This window comes from Crocuta crocuta, unplaced genomic scaffold (assembly GCF_008692635.1).
Source record: "Crocuta crocuta isolate KB4526 unplaced genomic scaffold, BGI_CrCroc_1.0 scaffold234, whole genome shotgun sequence".
NCBI lineage: Eukaryota > Metazoa > Chordata > Mammalia > Carnivora > Hyaenidae > Crocuta > Crocuta crocuta.
In genome coordinates, this window is record NW_027529647.1 from 3,151,301 (window position 1) to 3,169,233 (window position 17,933).

The 17,933-nt window shown below is 61.5% G+C and overlaps 1 protein-coding gene across 1 annotated transcript in view; it reads right to left on the bottom strand.

Moving 5' to 3' along the window:
* Positions 1-253: 253 nt before the first annotated feature.
* The window catches only part of CRAMP1 (cramped chromatin regulator 1), a 43,614-nt gene continuing 25,934 nt past the window's right edge, over positions 254-17,933 (bottom strand). The window contains exons 11-22 of the mRNA XM_077762792.1: positions 17,685-17,927; positions 15,201-15,378; positions 13,408-13,589; positions 13,237-13,311; positions 11,069-11,150; positions 10,222-10,326; positions 9,765-9,943; positions 9,223-9,291; positions 8,443-8,674; positions 7,579-7,743; positions 6,470-6,615; positions 254-3,991 (exon numbers count right to left, since the gene is read on the bottom strand). Of these exons, the coding sequence (XP_077618918.1) occupies positions 3,827-3,991; positions 6,470-6,615; positions 7,579-7,743; positions 8,443-8,674; positions 9,223-9,291; positions 9,765-9,943; positions 10,222-10,326; positions 11,069-11,150; positions 13,237-13,311; positions 13,408-13,589; positions 15,201-15,378; positions 17,685-17,927 (1,821 nt within the window). The 3' untranslated portion in view covers positions 254-3,826. The remainder of the gene's footprint in view (positions 3,992-6,469; positions 6,616-7,578; positions 7,744-8,442; positions 8,675-9,222; positions 9,292-9,764; positions 9,944-10,221; positions 10,327-11,068; positions 11,151-13,236; positions 13,312-13,407; positions 13,590-15,200; positions 15,379-17,684; positions 17,928-17,933) is intronic.

Sequence of the window (17,933 nt, forward strand, 5' to 3'; positions counted from 1 at the left end):
TCAGGCACCGAGCTCCGACATTGGACAGCAGGGCGGCATGGGCGGGGCGTAACCCCATCCAAGGCGGACGCCAGGGCCGCCCCATGGCCCTGCGCAGGCGCGTGCGGCGCACCCCGGAGCGCCTCGGGTGCGAGGACCGCCGATTGCCCGGAGGCGCGCGGGACGGCCCCGCGTGCGGCTGGCGCGCGCTCGCCAGGCTGCAGAGCTGTCACTTGGAGACCATGCGAAGGAGACGAGTCGCACTCGGGAAGCATTAGATCAAGTATTAGTATGTATTTATGCACAATAATAAAAACAGATTTACAAGTTGAACTGGAAATTTAAACATAAGAAGTTTAACAGTTTTTGTTTATTATATTAAATAACCAAAACACCTTTTATTCCCAAAATTGGTAAAGAATAAATAATATAATTTACAATATGATACAAAAAATAATCAGGAAGGACAGGCATTCTGCTTTATACATACACTGTATATTGTATATTTATAATCTACTTAACAAATTCACATCTCAAACAAGCCGAAACCTTAGATGATATGGCTTAACGATTATCAAAAGAAACAGCGTTCAGTTCTGCAGCCCAGACCACAGCTCTGGCGCCGGCCATCCTGTTACAAAACAAAGGGTCCAGGTTGCTGTAGTGCTTCTAAGACTGACTTAACGTGAGTTACCAATTACTGCGGGGTCCAGAGAGTTCTGACAGGAAAGGTGTGCGGAGGGGTCTCTTCCCTTTCTTCATAAGACAAAGTGCCTTATTTGCTCACAAACGTATCTGATAGATCTCAAGTTCTTAAAGAAAGAAAGAAAAAAGCAACTGCTGCTCTCCTTTGTCTCCGGTGTCTTTTACTCTGTGACTTTTCTTTGCAAAAAATCAGATCTGATCAAGTTAAAAGAGGCTGTCTAACTGAAAAGGACACCCTTGATGGTTTCTGATGCTAAGAAGCTGGAGATGTGAGAAAGCAAGATGGATGAAATGTTTCCAAATACCCACCTCCCTGAGCAAGTACTCTATAGCTAGGAGACCCGGCACGGTGAGGAAAACCACCAGTGCTGTGTGGAGCCCCCAGCTTCGCCTTGTCCCTGCGTCTTCTAAAGGATGGCGAGCTCCGCCCTGGACACTCACAGTAGAAACGAAGGCCCAAACACCAACTCCCTGGAGACCGGATATTCTCCGTCTCGATCTTTCAAAATGATGAATCAGCAAAAAGATCCCAGATGGCCTTATGCTGGCTTGGGAGGGCCTTTCTGAGGCACCGCCCTGGTCTCAGGGCGCGTGGAGGAAGCCACAGGTGCACAGAGACGGCCACTTCTGCTGGAAAGGCAGGGGAAGGAATGGGAAGAGCACAGTTTCTCTGGTTGGGGCTTTTGAAAATTCCAGCCCTGACAGCTGCTTATTTTATACATGCACATTTAGGCTGGGAGAAAACACTCATCCTTTTCATGCCATTAACGACGCCACTTCCCCTGAGCTTTGCCAGCAAATGCTTATCAATACCTGTCTGGTTGCTGCATAAGTGGCAGAATTCTCTGGAATCACATCAGCTTTATTACAGGTGAGAAGAATCTTCCGCTGTCCTCACTAACCACCCCCCTTCCCCCGCCATGACACTCTAGATGGGAGTCTGTGGTCCAGCCCCCAAGGGGAGGTGCCACTCAACAGCCTACAGAAGCCTCTGCTTTTTCTCTTCTTAGGGACACCAGACTGCCTCGGGGCGTCCCCCATCAAAGCAGCTGAGACCTACTGTCCTCTGGCCATGTGCGCACCGCTCCCAGCATGGATGCAATGCTGTAATGTTACTCAGCCATCTCTGGTCCCAGATGGTGGGAGTATGAGCAGGTTATCAGTGGACTAAACTCAGCCCGGTGTCCTAAGAGGTGGCCAGGGACAGAGCCACTGATCTTATCACCTCAGTAAGGTGCTAATTTCAGGAAACCGAAGGATGGATCTCAAAGCCACAGAAGCTGGTTGAAAGACACTCTGGTTCAAGTGACGCCTTCTCTCTCTCTTCATAAACGGGCACTGTGTCCTTATGACACATCTCCAGAGCTTTCGGACTTTTTGTAAGAGTCTGGAAGAGTGCCTTTTATGGGTGATGTTTGTACCTAGAACCCGACCCGAACGCAGGAGACCACCTTATAGGCAAGAGCTGAGCCACTTAAGATGAGAGAAGGAAGCTACTGGCTGGAAGCCCAACCACCCACTGCGCCCCGCTGCCGGGGTGAACGCCCTGCCCGCGGCCCGCAGTGGCTGCATCTGTGCGCTGAGGCTGTGAGATCGGGGGCAGCCCCCCTGCCTGTACACACAAGACCTTTCTGCCCTTGTCACGGTGGACGTGGGAGAAGCCCGCGTAGGGGGCCGGGCCGGGCCCGGGAGGCCGCCACTCTGCCAGTCGGGAAGAGCACAGAAACAGCGGTCAGTTCAGGCGGGTTTCAGAAGCCAAACTGAGGCCGGCCGCCGGGCGGAGGGCCAAGCGGCAGGGGACGGCGGCACGCGCGCGTTCCCCAAACCACACCGCAGCTGGCTCCCAGCCGCAGCACACGGTCGGATGGCGTTTTGTCTGTCGAGCCTCCCGAGACCGAGAAGCAAGGGAGCCCTGTGGCTCCACTCGGCAGGAAGACGGGAACCATGTGCAGTGATGCCAACTGGTCGCCCAGGGGGCCGAGGAGCGCACCGGAGGGATGTGGCTAGTGTGTTCCAGCCGCACCCAGGCACTGGGCCTCTGCTCGCGTTCCCCACGCGGGGGGACAAACGGAAGGCCCCAGGGCAGCAGTAAACGTGAAGGACGAAGTGTGCGTGCCGGGGAGGCTCTGCACAAAAGCGCATGGAAGGGAAAGGAGCTGCTGAAGCAGAGAAACCCTCCCCGCAAGGCCCGTGGCGTCCGGTGCTGGACGGCGGACGCTGGCCAAGGCCCACGTGTGGTCCCAACAGAGAGCGAGCACCTCAGCTGACCAAGAGGACACTCAGATCACCAGGAAGAAACTTGAACCTAGGAAGGAAACCATTAAACTCTGATTTTCTTCGACATCTCCTAATTCTAAAAACACGAGGAGGACCTTTTTCCAACCAGCTTAGCAGGACCTTTTCCTAAAAGTCCACAGAACCTGCGCACAACAGGACCCTTCGCTCCTTCGCACTCAGCCAGTCGGAACACACCTCTGGGCAAAGGCAGGGTGTCTGCGGTGACGGCACCAGTTATGCTGCCCTGCCAGCCGAGCGTCCTCTGAGAGGCCCGCCGTGGAAGGGTACACACCCCACCAGGCAGACCCAGGCCAGGCCCCTCTGGCCCTCCCCGTCATCACTCCGCAGAGAAAGCAGCCCGACAGCGCACAGGTGTGGCAGAAAGAAGGCAGCGGTGGCTGGAAGCGGTCCTGCAGAGCGGGGCGGCCACCCCCCCCCGGGGCCAACGACCATGCCGCGGCACACCCGTCCCTCTGCCTCGGAGAGAAGGCCCACTGACCGTCCAACACACGCACTGAGGCAGAAGCGTGGGTGGAAATGTGGTCGCTACGCGGACCCTAACAGGAGACCCCACGGCTGGCAGGAACTGCTCCAGCCCCACGGCCCCAGCTGACACAGACCCTTCCAGAAAATTCGTCCTTGTGTCCCGGGCCACCACTGGCCTCTGCCTGTGGGGACACGACTTCTGGTGTGTTGTGCGTCGTGGGTGCAGAGGTTCCTCTGTTCGGACTGTCCTCAGGGGGTCTGGGCCTGATTTACGTTTTCTCTAGCCTGAAGAGGGCCACGCCTACCACAGCGGAGGACCACCAGCCAGGAGAGCCCTCCTCTGCAGCCCCCAGGATGCCCCGCCAGTGACGAGGTGTGGTCACTGGGATAGGTCACTGACGGGGGGGCCACCTCCGCTGCCATCAAACAGAACCTCTCGGCGGCTGGGGTCGGCGATGGACAGTTCTTGGGCCAGATCGTTGAATCGAGAGATGTAATCGATGCTGTTTTCATTCATCATGCACACCAGCTGGGAATCCACAACCTGCGGGCAGAGGACACGAGGCAAGACCACGTCAGCTGGTGAGCGACTGCTGGACCGAGAGCAACCGGCCACCACAGCGGGGACTTCAGTGGATGGTGACTGAACCTGGGGTCTGTATGTACAGTGAAGATCAGACTCCCCCAGCAGCTAGCCACGTGACAAGGGCCCAGAGCTTGGGGCGGGGCAGGGGGGGTGGTGGTGGTGGTTAGGAAGCTCTCTTCTGCCACTTCGAGCTCTCCCTCTCTGGACACGCGTGCATCATCACAGCCGACCTGGCTGTCCGGCGGCCGGGACCAGAGTGGTGGTTCCCCGCACACGACACTTATGGGAGACGATCAATAAGCAACAAGGCAAATGGCACACAGCAGTGGGACGCGGACACTTCCGGGTGGCCTGAAGGAAATGGAAGCAGAGACCGTGGGTGGCCACAAGGGCAGGGAGCGGATGCCCATAAAAGAAACAAGAAGTGCAAAGACCATGAGGGGAAACAGGCTTTGGCTCTTCAAGAAACCAGCAAGCTGGCGGACAGGACCGAGTGCGGCAGGGGAAGGGAAACAGGAACAAAGACCAGTGTGCAGAACGCAGCTCCAGGTCATGGCCTGTTCTGTGCACAAACACAGGAGACTCGGTGTTCAGCGTGTGTCATCCGCCTCCTTTACAGGGGGCCGTGGTTTTGTGCACTCAGCCCAGGGCAGTGCCTGGCATGGAGCAGACCCAAGGTAAATGTTCGTTAATGAACCGCATGACATAATAAATGAATGAGAAGGCTTTGGAAAATTCTGAGTACGGCTATGGCAGGAACTGAATTTTAAACTTTTTACGAGAGAGGCGCCCAGCTGGCTCAGTCGGAAGAGTGTGCGACTCTTGACCTTGGGGCCGTGGGTTTAAGCCCCACGTTGAGTGGAGAGATTACTTAAATAAACTCAAGCTTTTTTATGAGAAATTTCATACAAACCAAACTTTGTTTTTGATAAGTAAAGCAAACAGTGCCTATCTTCCCCATATACGTCCCCTGTCAGCTGCATTGCTGTCCATCTGGGCCAGTCTGGCTCCACGTTTCCCACCTGCAACTCACAACCATGAGTTCTGTTCACACCCTGTTAGAAAGGCCTGGAGAGGACCTGGGATGACCCTGGGGTGGGCCTCGGGTAGTCCTGGCATGGACCTGGGGTGAGGTTGGGGTGAGCCTGGGGTGGGCCTGGGGTGAGACTGGCACGGACCTGGGGTGGTCCTGGGGAGAGTCAGGGATGAACCTGGGGTGGGCCTGGGGTGGTCCTGGCATGAACCTGGGATGGGCCCAAGAGTGTGCACCTCTAACAGCCCCAGGCCCTACCACAGCTACTCTGGAGACCGCCCCCGAATGGCAAAGTCCTGGCGTGCCGCCTCCAGGTATGTGTGCCGCACTGATCTACACGGAAGCCACGCGCTCGTAGGCGTCTGCGCACACAGGCAGGAAGGGGGAAGACGGGCTGCTCATGTGCTCGCAGAGCCATAGGGTTTTGAGAAATGCCACACAGTGCAGGGAGGCTGAGTGCTGCGTTCTCCTGCCTGTGCCTCTGGGCAGAACGTCTGTTCATATCCCGGGTCGGCTCAGGACCCCCCGAAGCCTCCCCGAGGGTTCCCCACGTCTCCAGACACACGTGAGGATTCCCAGAAGCTAAGGAGTCCATGGGAGACAGCGCAAGCGAGCACTGTTTGATCCAGGCCCCCTTTAGGCCCTGACTACATGCTCCCCAGGAGACCCCACTGATGCCTGCATGTCCCATGCACAGAGTATCTGGGAAATGTTGCTCGGAGGGGGCGGGGGGATCCAGACGCAGCATTCTCTTGCTCTCAGGGACATCCACTGCCTCAGTCTCTCAGAGCGCTGGGGCTGCACACCTCACACCGGCTCGGTGCGCCTATGTCAGCTCTGTAGACAGGCACACGGCCTCACCCATCACTGACACCACCTGCTCCTTGTGGGGCGGGAACCCTGGTGGCCTCGTGAGCAAAGAAACAGGGGCCTCTCAGACCAAGTCTCAGCTCTGTGTCAAATGTCTGCCGCCACCCTGGCCCGGGAAGCAGCCTCCTGCCACGACACAGAGAAATGCCGCCTGCACCCTCCCGCCCCCATCGGGGCATCGCCACCTACTGCTGATGCCTGCCTGCTCAGACCGGAAGCGGCCCCCAAGAGACCAGGAAAGCAAGGTGGTAAGGAGCAGCACACCTGCCTCGGGTCACGCAGCTGCTGAAGGACAGAGCGAGATCCACACATCGGCCTGGCTGCCCGTAGGGGCCCCACAGTCGGCCTGATACCAGGGCTCCCCAGGCTCCCAGGCCTCCGGGGCCAAGCTGTTACTTAGGGTTTGTCATCTGCGGCCACGCAGGAACGAACAGGAGTGCTCACGGTTCTCAGGCATGGAACAGGCCTACTGGAGGGAGGTGGCAAGCTCCAGGAGGCGGGCTGGCGGCCCTGAGCTGAGGGCGCGCACTTACCTCGGCAACGTCAGCCAGGGACCTGGACACAAACGAGTCTCTCGAGTTGCCGTCCAGCAGGCTGGGGCCCAGCAGGGAGGTGCCGCTCTGGGTCCCCGTGGGCGTCGGCAGCATCTTCCGGCTCTTCTCCGGGGAGATGAAGCTCGCTGCCGAGAGAAGACATTCTGAGACTGGCTAGCCCGGACGCGTCCATGGGGAGGAGCCGGGGGCTGCAGACGGCCCCGCCTTCCAGGCCCCTGCCCCCCGACGCTGGTGAGGACAGAGTCATTACACGGCATGTACTGAGCCTCGGAGAGCCCTCCGTGCGGTGTTCCATCTGGTCGTCACCCTCACCTCCACGTGAGACGCCTTCTACCTTTTCATAAACGTTTGACCTTGCAAGTCCCTGAGCTGTTCTCTGTGACCTTCATCATCAATGCTGCCGGCCTGGTACCGCCATCGGTGGAGCCCCCGCCATCGGTGGAGCCCCCGCCATCCGGGCCCACCAGGTGTGCTGCCCACATGCGTGCTGACCCTGCTCATCGTGTGTAAGATGATCCCCTTCTGGGGTCACCGGTTCCCTGACCACCTGCATGCCTGGCTGCTCTCTAAAACACCGGGTGTGCGGATCCCTGAGATGCCACAGGCGCTCCTCCCGGGCAGACAACCGAGGCCGGTGTGGCTGTCCCTTCCAGCTCCTCCCACCCCACGGACACCGGGCTCCCAGGGAGGGGACCCGTCCTGCAAACACTCTGGTCTTCAGAACATTCTGAGGATGGGGAGAGGAGACCAAGAGCCCCCGAGCCACATCCTACACCGCCGCTAATACCAAGGGCTGAAGGCCCGCGAGGCAGGAGCCCAGATAACGGGCAGCCTGGGAGACTGAGACGTAGTGCACCCACCTCAGCCGGGCTGAGGGTCACACAGTGTCCACGTTCACCAAGGCATGGTGACGTGCATGCTGGAGACCTCAGCAGTGCCCCTGCATAAGTGACACAGGGTGAACCTCGAAAGAGGGTAGGAGTTCGAGTTCTGCCAGAGCACAGAAATGTCAGACTCGTCCCCTCCTGATGCGCCACGGGGACCCCACTGCTTGCCTGGAACCAGGGCCCAGGCCCCTAGTCACTCACCAAACAGGCTGCTGAGCGACGAGTCTGTGGGGTCGCTGGGGCACCACTGGGGGTCGTGGGTGGGGGAGGCGATCCAGTCTGGCTGGGGGCTGCTGGCTGGGGACGGAAGGCTCTTGGAGCTGTCACTGCCATTCAGTTTTGCTGGAGAAAGAGGAACTCCCTCCCCTGTCAACCAAAGCCCCGGATCAGAGGTGCCACGGGGAGGGATAGCACCCCACTCCCCAACCTGCCACCAAGAAACAGCACAGCACAGCCAGGCACTGCTGAGCATGGAGACCCAGGGCCACGCAGGCCCCACGGAGGATAAACAATACCGGCCTGCGGGGGGTCCATGGTGGCAACCCCGTGCCCATCTTGGGCAACCATGACAGCTGTGGCTATGACAGACGAGGCCAGACCCTGTGCTAAGAGCCACGCCAACCCGTCACCAGGGCCTACACCAGCCCGCGGAGGGGCACGCTTCCCAACTTCGCCGAGAAAAGGCACAAAGGTGCAAGCTAACTTCTGTGTGAATCTACAGCCCAAGTGGAGAGCAAGTGCTATCCAGAGAGCCAGGGGGGCCAGAGCCCCAAGGGTCCCAGTCCAATCTCCTCCTAGGAACGCACAACCTCAAGGTCTCCACCCGGATGCAGTCAGCCAGAAAGAGGCCCCCTGTGAGCTGCGGGCTGCAGAGGCCTCGGGGGCCGGCTCTGCACGTCCACACCCCCTCCGCCCAGGCCCCCCTGCAGGCGGCAGACGGCCTACACCCAAGAGGGAACTCTGGACAGCGGCATGCCGTGTGCCCAGCAAGCGTGCAGATGCCTGGGCAGGCGGTCAGGCCCGGGCGGGACTGGTGAGGAGGGCACACGGCGCCCCGGCCCTCACCATACTGGCCAGAGCTGATGGCGATCTCGATGATAGAGTCACTGATGTGCGTGGCGGGCTCGCCCTGTGACAGCACGTCCTCGGGCGGGCCGGGCAGGGAGATGTCCAACAGCGCAGAGACGTTGGGTGGGGACAGGCGGCCGCTGGAGCCCTCAGGCGCGGGCACAGGTGTGGGGAGGCCGTTGTGGAGAGGAGCCTTGGTCAGCTCAGATAAGGAGAGAACAGGTGAGCCCTGAGGGGAGACACAGTGGGTCCGTAAGGAACACGGAATGGAAAATCGGCCTCAGCCTCACGAGGCAGTGACTAAGTGACAGGTGGGTCTCCACCAACGAGGATCCGAGCAGCCACTTTCTTCCCTGCAAGGAACACGCGCAGGGGATTCACTTCTGAAACCGCTCCAGGGATGGCAGCGCGGGACGGCCAGGCTGAGGTGGCCGCCAGGATAGCTGGTAAACCGGGCAGAGGGGTGGTGTCGGGGAGCGCCACCCACCGACGGCCTCCTCCGCCTTGGCCCAGAACACTTAGTGCTTCTGGGGGTGCGTCTGAAACGGCTCGCCTTGCGGAGGGGAAGGAGGAAGCCTGAGCGGGGGGGACATGTGTTCATCTGCCTGGGCGAGGAGGTGGACGGACAAGCCGCCAGGCATCAAGGGCTGTGTGTCCTTGCACACCTCCAGGGGAGTGAGGCGAGGGTCGGCTGAAGACCATGAGGGCGGGGGTCTCGCCTGGGGATGGGGGGTCCCGGGGCAGGTACTGGGCTCAGCAGCCAACAGCACACCCTACCTGGAAACTGTCGGCCACTGGCTCCTGCTCAGGCCTAGAGGGGACACTGACGAATGGGTCGCTGGCACCCTGTAAATCACCAGGACAGCCCGTGAGTTCCCTACCCACACGTGAGGTCCGTCTGCCAGTTCAGAGGGCAGGACAAGTCCCTACACAGCCCGGGCGGGCGGGAGTCGGAGGCCAGGCAGGGAGGCCCAGGGCCTGCTGCCGGCTGGCACGGCTGAAGCTCCTCTTCCAGCCAAGCGGCCTCCGCAGACAGAGCTCCATGCCTGCTGTGGCCCCGACCCTGCCCCCCCGCATCACTGCCCCTACGGCCCCCCTCGGTGGCTCTCCCTCAGGACCGCATGATGCTCATCCACACCACGGCCTCCCTGGTTCAGGTACTGCCCTCGGGCTTCCCAGGGCCCGTCCACTCCTCAGGCAGAGCCCAGGAGCCGGGCAGGACCTGGGCCCCGCGGCCTTGGTGCCCATACGTCCGGAAAGTGACCAGCCTCTCCCAGAAGCTGGAACGGACTCGGAGCAGCCTTTCTAAACACACTCACCCCCACGGCGGGGACGGGGTCTGCGTTCTGGTGGGCACAGGTAGAGTCTGGACCCGGGACAGTAGAGGTCACCTCGTCTGAAGCCAGCGGAGCAATGCCAGACAAGCCCTCAGCGTCCAGGACAGGCAGGGGGCTCCCGGGGATGATGCCGGCACTTTTGGCTGCTAAGTCGATAGCACCTAACGGCACAAAGAACATTTCGAACCTCAGCTCCAGGGACGTCCTGACACGTGCCCCAGAGGCTCCCTCACACCTCGTTTCTGAGAAGGGCAAAGGCTCTCGTGTTGCCCTGAAGGGTGACAAGACACGGGGACTGGAGAGAGGCGGGGACTGGGGGAGATGCGGGGGGTAGGGGAGACGCAGGGGCAGGGGGGAGAAATNGGGAGACGCAGGGGCTGGGGAGACATGAAGACAGAAATCTCACGCGGAGCCCGTCACGCTGGTGACAGGCACTTACTGGCCAGGTGGCCTGGGGCCTGGGGTGGAAGGGCCTTGGGCACAATCGGCCGAGACAGGGCTGCTTTGGTCAGGGAGGACTGGATGGGCCGGAACGAGCCCCTGCCTGTGAGGACATGAACGGGAACAGACGTGTTGGCTGGCGTCTTATGACCGCGCACAGGGGCCGCTGACAGAAGCCTCAGACAGAAGCCTCGCCTCCCAAACGCTTGCTGACACGGTCGAGTCACAGGTCAGATGGGGCCCTGATGGGAGAGAGCCTGGCTCCCGGGCCACAGAACCACCAAACTCCCCAGGCCATGGGACGGGCACAGTCCTACTGCCACCAGCGTGGGCCCTTTCCCGGCAGCTGGGCTCCCCGCCGGACGGGGCAGCTGAGGGGGAGTGAGGAGCCTCGACGCTGTGGCGTGCACCCGACACACGCGGATCGAGGATGGCTTGGAGGGTGCGTCACAGAGTGGGAGCTCCGCTCACGGTTCTCACCATGTAACAACGCGTCACTCAAAGAGCCTGGGCTCCTGTGCTTCCAGACCCGAGCCGCGTGCCGTGCACACACTGAAGTCACGCCTACCGGGGGCGGATGACAGATGCTCCCCGTACGCACCCGAGCAGAGCCTCCAAGCCAGGGCCCCTGAGCCCACCTTTGAAGCGAGCTGCCCGCACCCCACCCGCCAGGGGTCCACGCCCGCCACTGTGTGGCCCCCGCCCACACAGGAGCAAACTTGGTGTCTGTGGACAGGACAGACAGAGGAGTGCTGGGAAGGTCCCGCCGGGAGCCAATGGCACAAACGTTCACCGTTCCCAAAGCCAAGGCCGTGCGCTGCCAGGAGCGAGGCGTGAGTGCTCACCGGTTACGGACGAGTTGGACAGGATGGAGAAGGAGCAGACGTTGTGGGACTGGTTTTCAGAGGGCCGGGGAAGCAGCGTTCTCTGTGGGGGGGAAGAGGACCAGTGCTCAGGCGGGGGACAGGCCCTTAGGAAACGACGACGGGCTGGGGGACACTCCGGGTAAGAGGGGGCTCTGGAGCATAGAGCTGGTGGCGCGAGGGCACCCCAGGCAGCCTGAGGACAGCTGTGTCCACGGCCCCCGGGCCCCCGGACACTGGAGCCTCTTGGGAGAGACCCCCGGGGAGTGATGCCAGGACGGCCCACCGCTAACCCGGAGGCCCCCAGTCCCGCACATCTGCTCGTGGGCACCGGAGACACAGCCCAGATCTGTGACTCCTCACGTCTGTGGCCAAGAAAATACAGGGGTTCCTCTTGACGCAGGAGCCTGAGCCACTCTGCCCGCCCCTCCCTGCTCCCCGGCCCAGGTCTCCTGGGTATAATTAAGTGCCGGCTAGACTTCTACCACCCAGTAGGAGAGTGTGGGAACGCGTGCAACCGTCAGTCACTGAAGTAAGACGTGAACGGATGTTTCCGGCTCCGGGTGCACCTGAGCATTCTCCGCTGATGTTCAAGGGATGTCTCCTTGCCCCGCAGAGGCTCCCCAAGGCGCCGGGCACAGAGCAGAGAGAAGGTGGGTGCTACCAGGCTCACAGAGGGGGCAGGAAATGCCGGGGCTCCTGAGGCCCCTCCCGTCCGCCCTGGGCATGTGACAGCAGCCTGGATGGTAGGAGACTGAAAGCCCAGGGCTGGGTGCCAACGACACCTACTCTGAAACCGGTAAACGCAGAGACCACACACTGCGGGTGGTTCCATGCACGTGAAACACTCAAGAAAGTAAGTCCGCAGAGACACAAAGTAGGCTGGTGGCGGTAGTGGCTGCCAGCGTCTGGACGGAAGGGGCAATTCAGGGAATGTGGAAATGTTCCGGGACCAGAGGGCGGCGGTGGGCACACGGCCCTGCGAATGCACTGCAAACGCTGACCGGTACCCACCAGACTGGACGCCGTGTGAACCACGAATCAATGACACTGTTACAAAACTAAGCAAAGGAGCACCCCCGAGGCCGTGTAGGTCTGCAGTCGGGGACAGGCTCCCACGAGCCAGAGGGCACTCTCCCGCTTCCCCGGGCCAGGACTCGGGCTGCCGCGCATGCAGGGACCTGGATACAACCTCCTCCCGTCTCCACGGGGGACGTGTCCCAAGACCCCGACGCCTCTGAGTGCAGATGCTGTCAAACCCCACGCGTGTTAGTTTCTTCTGTGCAGACGCGCCCGTGACCAACTTTGTGAGTGAGGCGTGGTAATTCGGCACCCCCACCACCATACCAGGTACCAGCCAACCAGCTCGGTGACAACACCGTAACAGGGACACAAAGGATGTCGGTGCACCACACAGACGCCGGTGCCTCATCCCGTTGCCCGAATGAGGAAGCGGGTGAGGTGAGCAGCGCAGGGATGGGACGTGGCGCGAGGCTCCTGCTGTCCTTCTGACGAGCTGTCAGGGAGCGTCTGCTCCCTGCTGCCCCGGGTACGATCCGCGGCTGGGGGGCCGCCGGACACCCCGCCCGGCTTCAGCCCCGCCGCGCAAGCTCACTGCTAAATGAGTTCATCTCAAGACAGGAAGAGGTTTGGAGGAGCCTATCAACAGCACCAACAGACACCTACGCATTCCCTCTAAAATAACACACGTTTCCTCGATGTCCTTGCAGAGTTCCAGCCTCACCCCTTTCATCCTACCTGCGCACACCAACACCCCTGCTGTTGCGGGCTCTCCCCCTCTGGCTGTGCCCTCGGGGCTGCACGTGGCTCCCGCGGGGTCCGGAGAGCCCTGGCCTCTGGCTGCTCCCCCCTACCTTGCCAACTGCTTCTGCTGACTACATATAAACAGACGTCCCGAGAACCTCGACGTAACCCCACAAGGGACATTCGTGGGACTCGAATTCCCACAACTTCCCGTTTTTTTTTTCCCCAGGGTCTTCATGCTACGTGAAGAGTATTATTACTTCAGGGTACCGTCAGAGCCCCGGCTCCTACTCCGTCTCGTGTACAGGAAGGAAGGAGGGGGCGAGGGACTCCCTGTCTCACAGGGGGACCTGCGGGAAGGTCGAGGGGCGGGAGGGCGCCCTGACCTGGACCACCAATGGCTTCCTCAGGTGCCGGTTCCGCAATTTCCTGGGCTTCGGCAGGAAGAAATCCGACTGCATCTGCAAGGAGACAGCACTGGGCCTGAGAGCGAGCCCCTGGGGCCCCTGGATGTGCCCCGCCCCCAACCCCGCTGGCAGGGCGCCAACCCCGCTTACGCTGATGGAGTTCAGGTGCTGGCGGAACGTCAGTTCTGTCTCCTTACTGGGAGAGTAGAGCTTGCCGTGTCGGCTGTTGGGTGGCAAAGTAGTGGGGACGGCGAAAAGGCCACCGTCTGAGTCACTGCTGCCCGTGCTCGAGGGTCCAGCCACCAACAGGGGTCTGGGCGGGTTTCTGAGACCTGGAGGCCAAGGAGAGCAACACAGCCGTCACCCAGCAGCGCCCCCGGCACGAGCGGACGGTCGCAGGAAGAACACCGGAAAGGAACTCGGGATGACTGCTCTGCTGTCAGGCCCCAAACCCGCCTTCCTGTCTTCTCCCGGGAACTCTAGCTCCTGCTGGGTGAGCTCCTGGCCTGCGCTGGGAAAGGCGCTCTGCCACTTTCCTCTCCAGCGCCAAGTGCAGACAGGCCTTCAAAGACATTTCAGAGCTGGAAGAACCTTCCAGACCATCTTGCATAGACAAGAGGTCAGCAAGCTTTCTCTATAAAAGGCCAGAAAGTAACTGCCAGTTTGGACGGCCGTGCAGTTCTGCTGCCGTGGCGTCCAGAGCCGGCCCCCAGTCCTTGCCCCCAGTGCCTGTCACACGCAACAGCTCATCATAAAAGGACAGAAGACATTTATTCAGGAACACTCCTTTGGGACGCTGCTGTCTCCCGCATACACCCTTGCTTCATGGTGGGAACGGGTCCCCTTCTCTTCGGTTATTATAGATCTGTAAGATTCAACGCCTACTCGTGCCGTCCAGAGACAGGCCCTCTACGCGCCAGTCTGGGCTCTGGCACTGCGCATGCAGCAGGCTAGAAGCATCCTCAATTCGGAAAGAGAAGGCATGTCCAAGACTGCGCTGAATTGTGCAATTGTAAAAACAGAGCGGAAGGTAGAAGACCACACCATCCAACGGCCAGGCCCAGCACGGACTCCTGTGCATCCATCTGCCAGGCCACCAGATCCGCCTTAGGTCACCCAGAGGCCACCACGTGGTGCTCTCGGTTCAAGTTCAAGAGGCAAGCTATTCCCCACACAGAGAAATCACAAAGCGAGTGCCACGCTCAGAACGTTCTCAGAAAACAGTTCTAGAGAACCACTAACACACGGGACACCAGGACACTCTGTCCGGCCACGAAGTCCCCACACCCACGTGGGCACATTAGAACAAGGCATGGGGCCGCTTCCTGTCCAAGGCACGTGGTCGTCACGCAGAGACCCCAGCTGGTGCGGGGTGTTCATGACGTCCGGGACGGCCGAGGTTCTGTGGCGAGGGCACCCACCTACGGGGACCATTACGACACTCTGCACGCCTGGCGAGGACGCACAGGACGTGCCGGGCCTCAACACCTGTTGTCCCAGGTACAAGGTAACCCAGGTCGTCGACCCTGAATTTCAGCTGCCCCGCAGCTACGGCAGGGACAGAGACACAGCGCAGGCCAGTATTAAACTGATCGGGAAGCCCTTAACCTGACAGTTTAACACCTTTAAGGTAAGGGAAAGAGGCCCCTCTATGGATTGCGGCCCCCAGTTCGGCATGTTACAGCGGCTTCCGCTGACCTCCCAGAAATCCCACAGAGTGACCTAACCGGCAGGGCCGGCCCACGTTTCCCACGGGCTCCGGCACCGCAGGGCCTCAGAGCCTCACGTGCCAGGCCCTGCGCTCCCTGTCCCCGCGAGGGGAGGGGGTTTCTGCTCTAACAGCTGGCCGGGCCGGGCCGGGGGGCCGGGAGTCAGGCATGTCCGCACCCAGGGCTCTGGGCCGCCCGCACACCAAGAAGGGCAGCTGGGACGGACGGCCTCACCTGAGGAGCAAGGCGTGGCGCTCGGAGGGAAGGCCTTGCTGCTGCGCAGGGCAGACTGGCTGCGCGGGCAGCGGGGACTCCGGGAGCTGACAGCCACCACCTTCCCCGGCGGGGTAGCAGACTGCTCCTCCTGGGCGGGCCTCGCTGCAGCCGTGGAGCCGACGTTCCCTTCTGGAGCCTGGGACAGAAATGGGCCACCAGAGTGGCCAAACAGCCCGTGGACAATGGCTCTGGGATGGGTGCCCCGGGCAGGATGCAGGAGAACGCCCTCAAGCTTGGAGGGACACTAGCGGGCTCAGAAACCACACATCCACAACGGCAAAGGTCAGTGTCCCCAAATCACATGGCAGCACCCCACTTTTAAAACCCCCGGATGGGCAGGCCCTCGGGGACACAACCGTTCCCCCTCCTGGCTTTGCTGCATGGAGGTGACACAGATGGGCCACCCCATCATGCGGTGACAGGGGGCGGGACGGTGTGAAGGCAGCGCGCTGCTGCAGAGAGCTGCTTGATGGCTGGTAGTACTAACCGGACATTTTAAAAGGCCCTCCTGAGGGGAAGGCCCTGGCCTGTCCTGGTCCTGAGTCAGAGGACGCAGTTTCTACACTTAGACATGCTCACGGCCGAAGAACCCCGTGTGGACCCGGGTGCCGACCTCGGGGTTCTGCAGGTGTGGGCATGGGCTGCTGCTGAGCCGCAGGGGCCCCGCCATGGAAACACCCCCCTTGACCCCGCCTCAGGACTCACTCTGGTGACTTCCTCCCCCATCTTCCCCAGGGCCCACCCCCAGGGCCCTCCGGGTCCAGTTTCCTGTGAATTAGAGAACCCCATCCCCCACTGTCAGCACAGCCTTACCCGAGCTGCTTGCTCAGTGACCCTGTGTCTTCCTGTGCCCCACGCCCCACCCCCACAGCCCTCACCCACCTTTTCCTGTGGGACCTACCCTCTCTGTCCCCTCCTATGTGGCTTATTCAGTGCCACGATCCAACCACCCAACTGCACGCCCAGCAGCTTCCGAAGGAGGTCCTGGCTGTCGAGGGCCTGGGCATCCCCTGTACTTGCTCACAGGCCCAGGCAGTCGGGTCGTTCATTCAAGGTCTCCAAGCTCAGTTCTGGCCTCTACCCCACTGGGTTCTCACAACCGAGCCGCATCAGAACCACCTGGGGTCTGGGGGTGCGGACATGGTCTCTGGGCCGCGAGCACGTGCGTCTCCCACAAGTCTCCACAAAGAGATGCAGAGATGCTGCTGGGGCCCCACCCCTGGGGCCGTGGGCCTAAGCGCCGGCTCTGAGTTTTCTGCAGTGTTTCCAAGCTGCTCCACCCTCCTCTCCCAGCCATGGCCAAGGTCAGTACCCACGTCCCCAGCTGCCCCAGGCTTCTCAGGGGCTGGCTCCGCTTGGCACCTTCCCCAAGGTGCTGGACATGCTCCTGTCTCCCCACGATCCTGTGTCCTCCAAAACCCCAACTTGAAATCGCTTTCTAAATCCCTCATTTCCGTCCAGTTACCCAAACACTGCCCCTGCCTGCCCACGGGTCACTGGCCTCCACACCACTAAACCTAAAGGCCGCTGCTCACCCTCGGGTCTCACCCGCGCAGCCTCTGCAGGGTCTCTGCGGGGTGCAGCCAGTCCCCACCAGCTCTGCAAGAGCCATCTCCCCCCTGGCACCGGTATGGATCCGCGCATGTGCTAACGGAGCACCTCCCTGAGGCAAAGGCCTTACAGGGTATAGGGACGCAGCCAGGTTGGGGGTGGGGGGGAGGGAGGAGGGTGGAGAGAAGCTCTACAGGAGGTTCACGGAGGGCCACTTGCCCGGGAGAAGCAGAAGGTGTGACTCGGCGCTGAAGGGTCCACAGGGACCCCAGTCCCCTTGTGTCCAGAAGCTCCGCTACCTCCCGGCCACCTTGGCCTCCAGGGACTCGCGAACCCCCACTACCCGCACGGAGCCCACACAGCAAATCAGGAGCCCCCGCAGCAGACCCTGTTCTCCGTGCCCAGGGGAGCCCACTGGACTTTCTCGTCGGTGGCACCTTGCCCCCACCCGTCTCTGCTGACTGGGCCCAGGGAGGGGGTCTCAGCCACTCCCCTGGCTTTGGGGGCACTCACCACAGAGCCTCCCGAGGGGCCCCGGAGCCCTCATCCTGCCTCCTGGACCGCAGCAGCTGCCTGGGTGCAGCCAGCACCCTGTCCGTCCTCGCCCCTCTCCCTCCTCTGAGGCTGGGCCACGGTCCTCCAGGACCGCGGAAACTGCCAACATTCCAGACCGCAGCTGAAGCCCATCCCCGCGGGCCCCTGGACAAGGTTGCCGCGTCGCCGTCCCCTCGGCCCGCACGCGAGGGCTCTGCGTCATCGCTGCAGCCTGGCGGCGCACGGCGGTCGGGGGCTGTGCCGGCAGCGCAGCAGGGGCCTGCTCCGCGAAGCCCGACACCCCTGGCCTGCCGGGTCCCTGCGCCGTCCCCCCCGCTGGGCCCAGGGTGCACTCACCGGCCTGGGGTTGACCTCAGTGGAGATGAGCTTCAAGAGGCAGCTGAGCAGGCGCTGCTTGTGAAAGGTGGGTGGCGGGGAGCCGCTGCCACGGGGACCCTGCGCCTGCCCCCCGGAGGCCTGGCCCTCGGGGCCCAGCACGGCCAGCCAGTCGTACTCGAGCTGCAGCTTGTTCGGCTTGCCCATCATGAGGTAGACTTCGGCCAGCGTGAGGCTCTCGGAGGTCTGCAGGCTCCAGCCCTCCTCTCG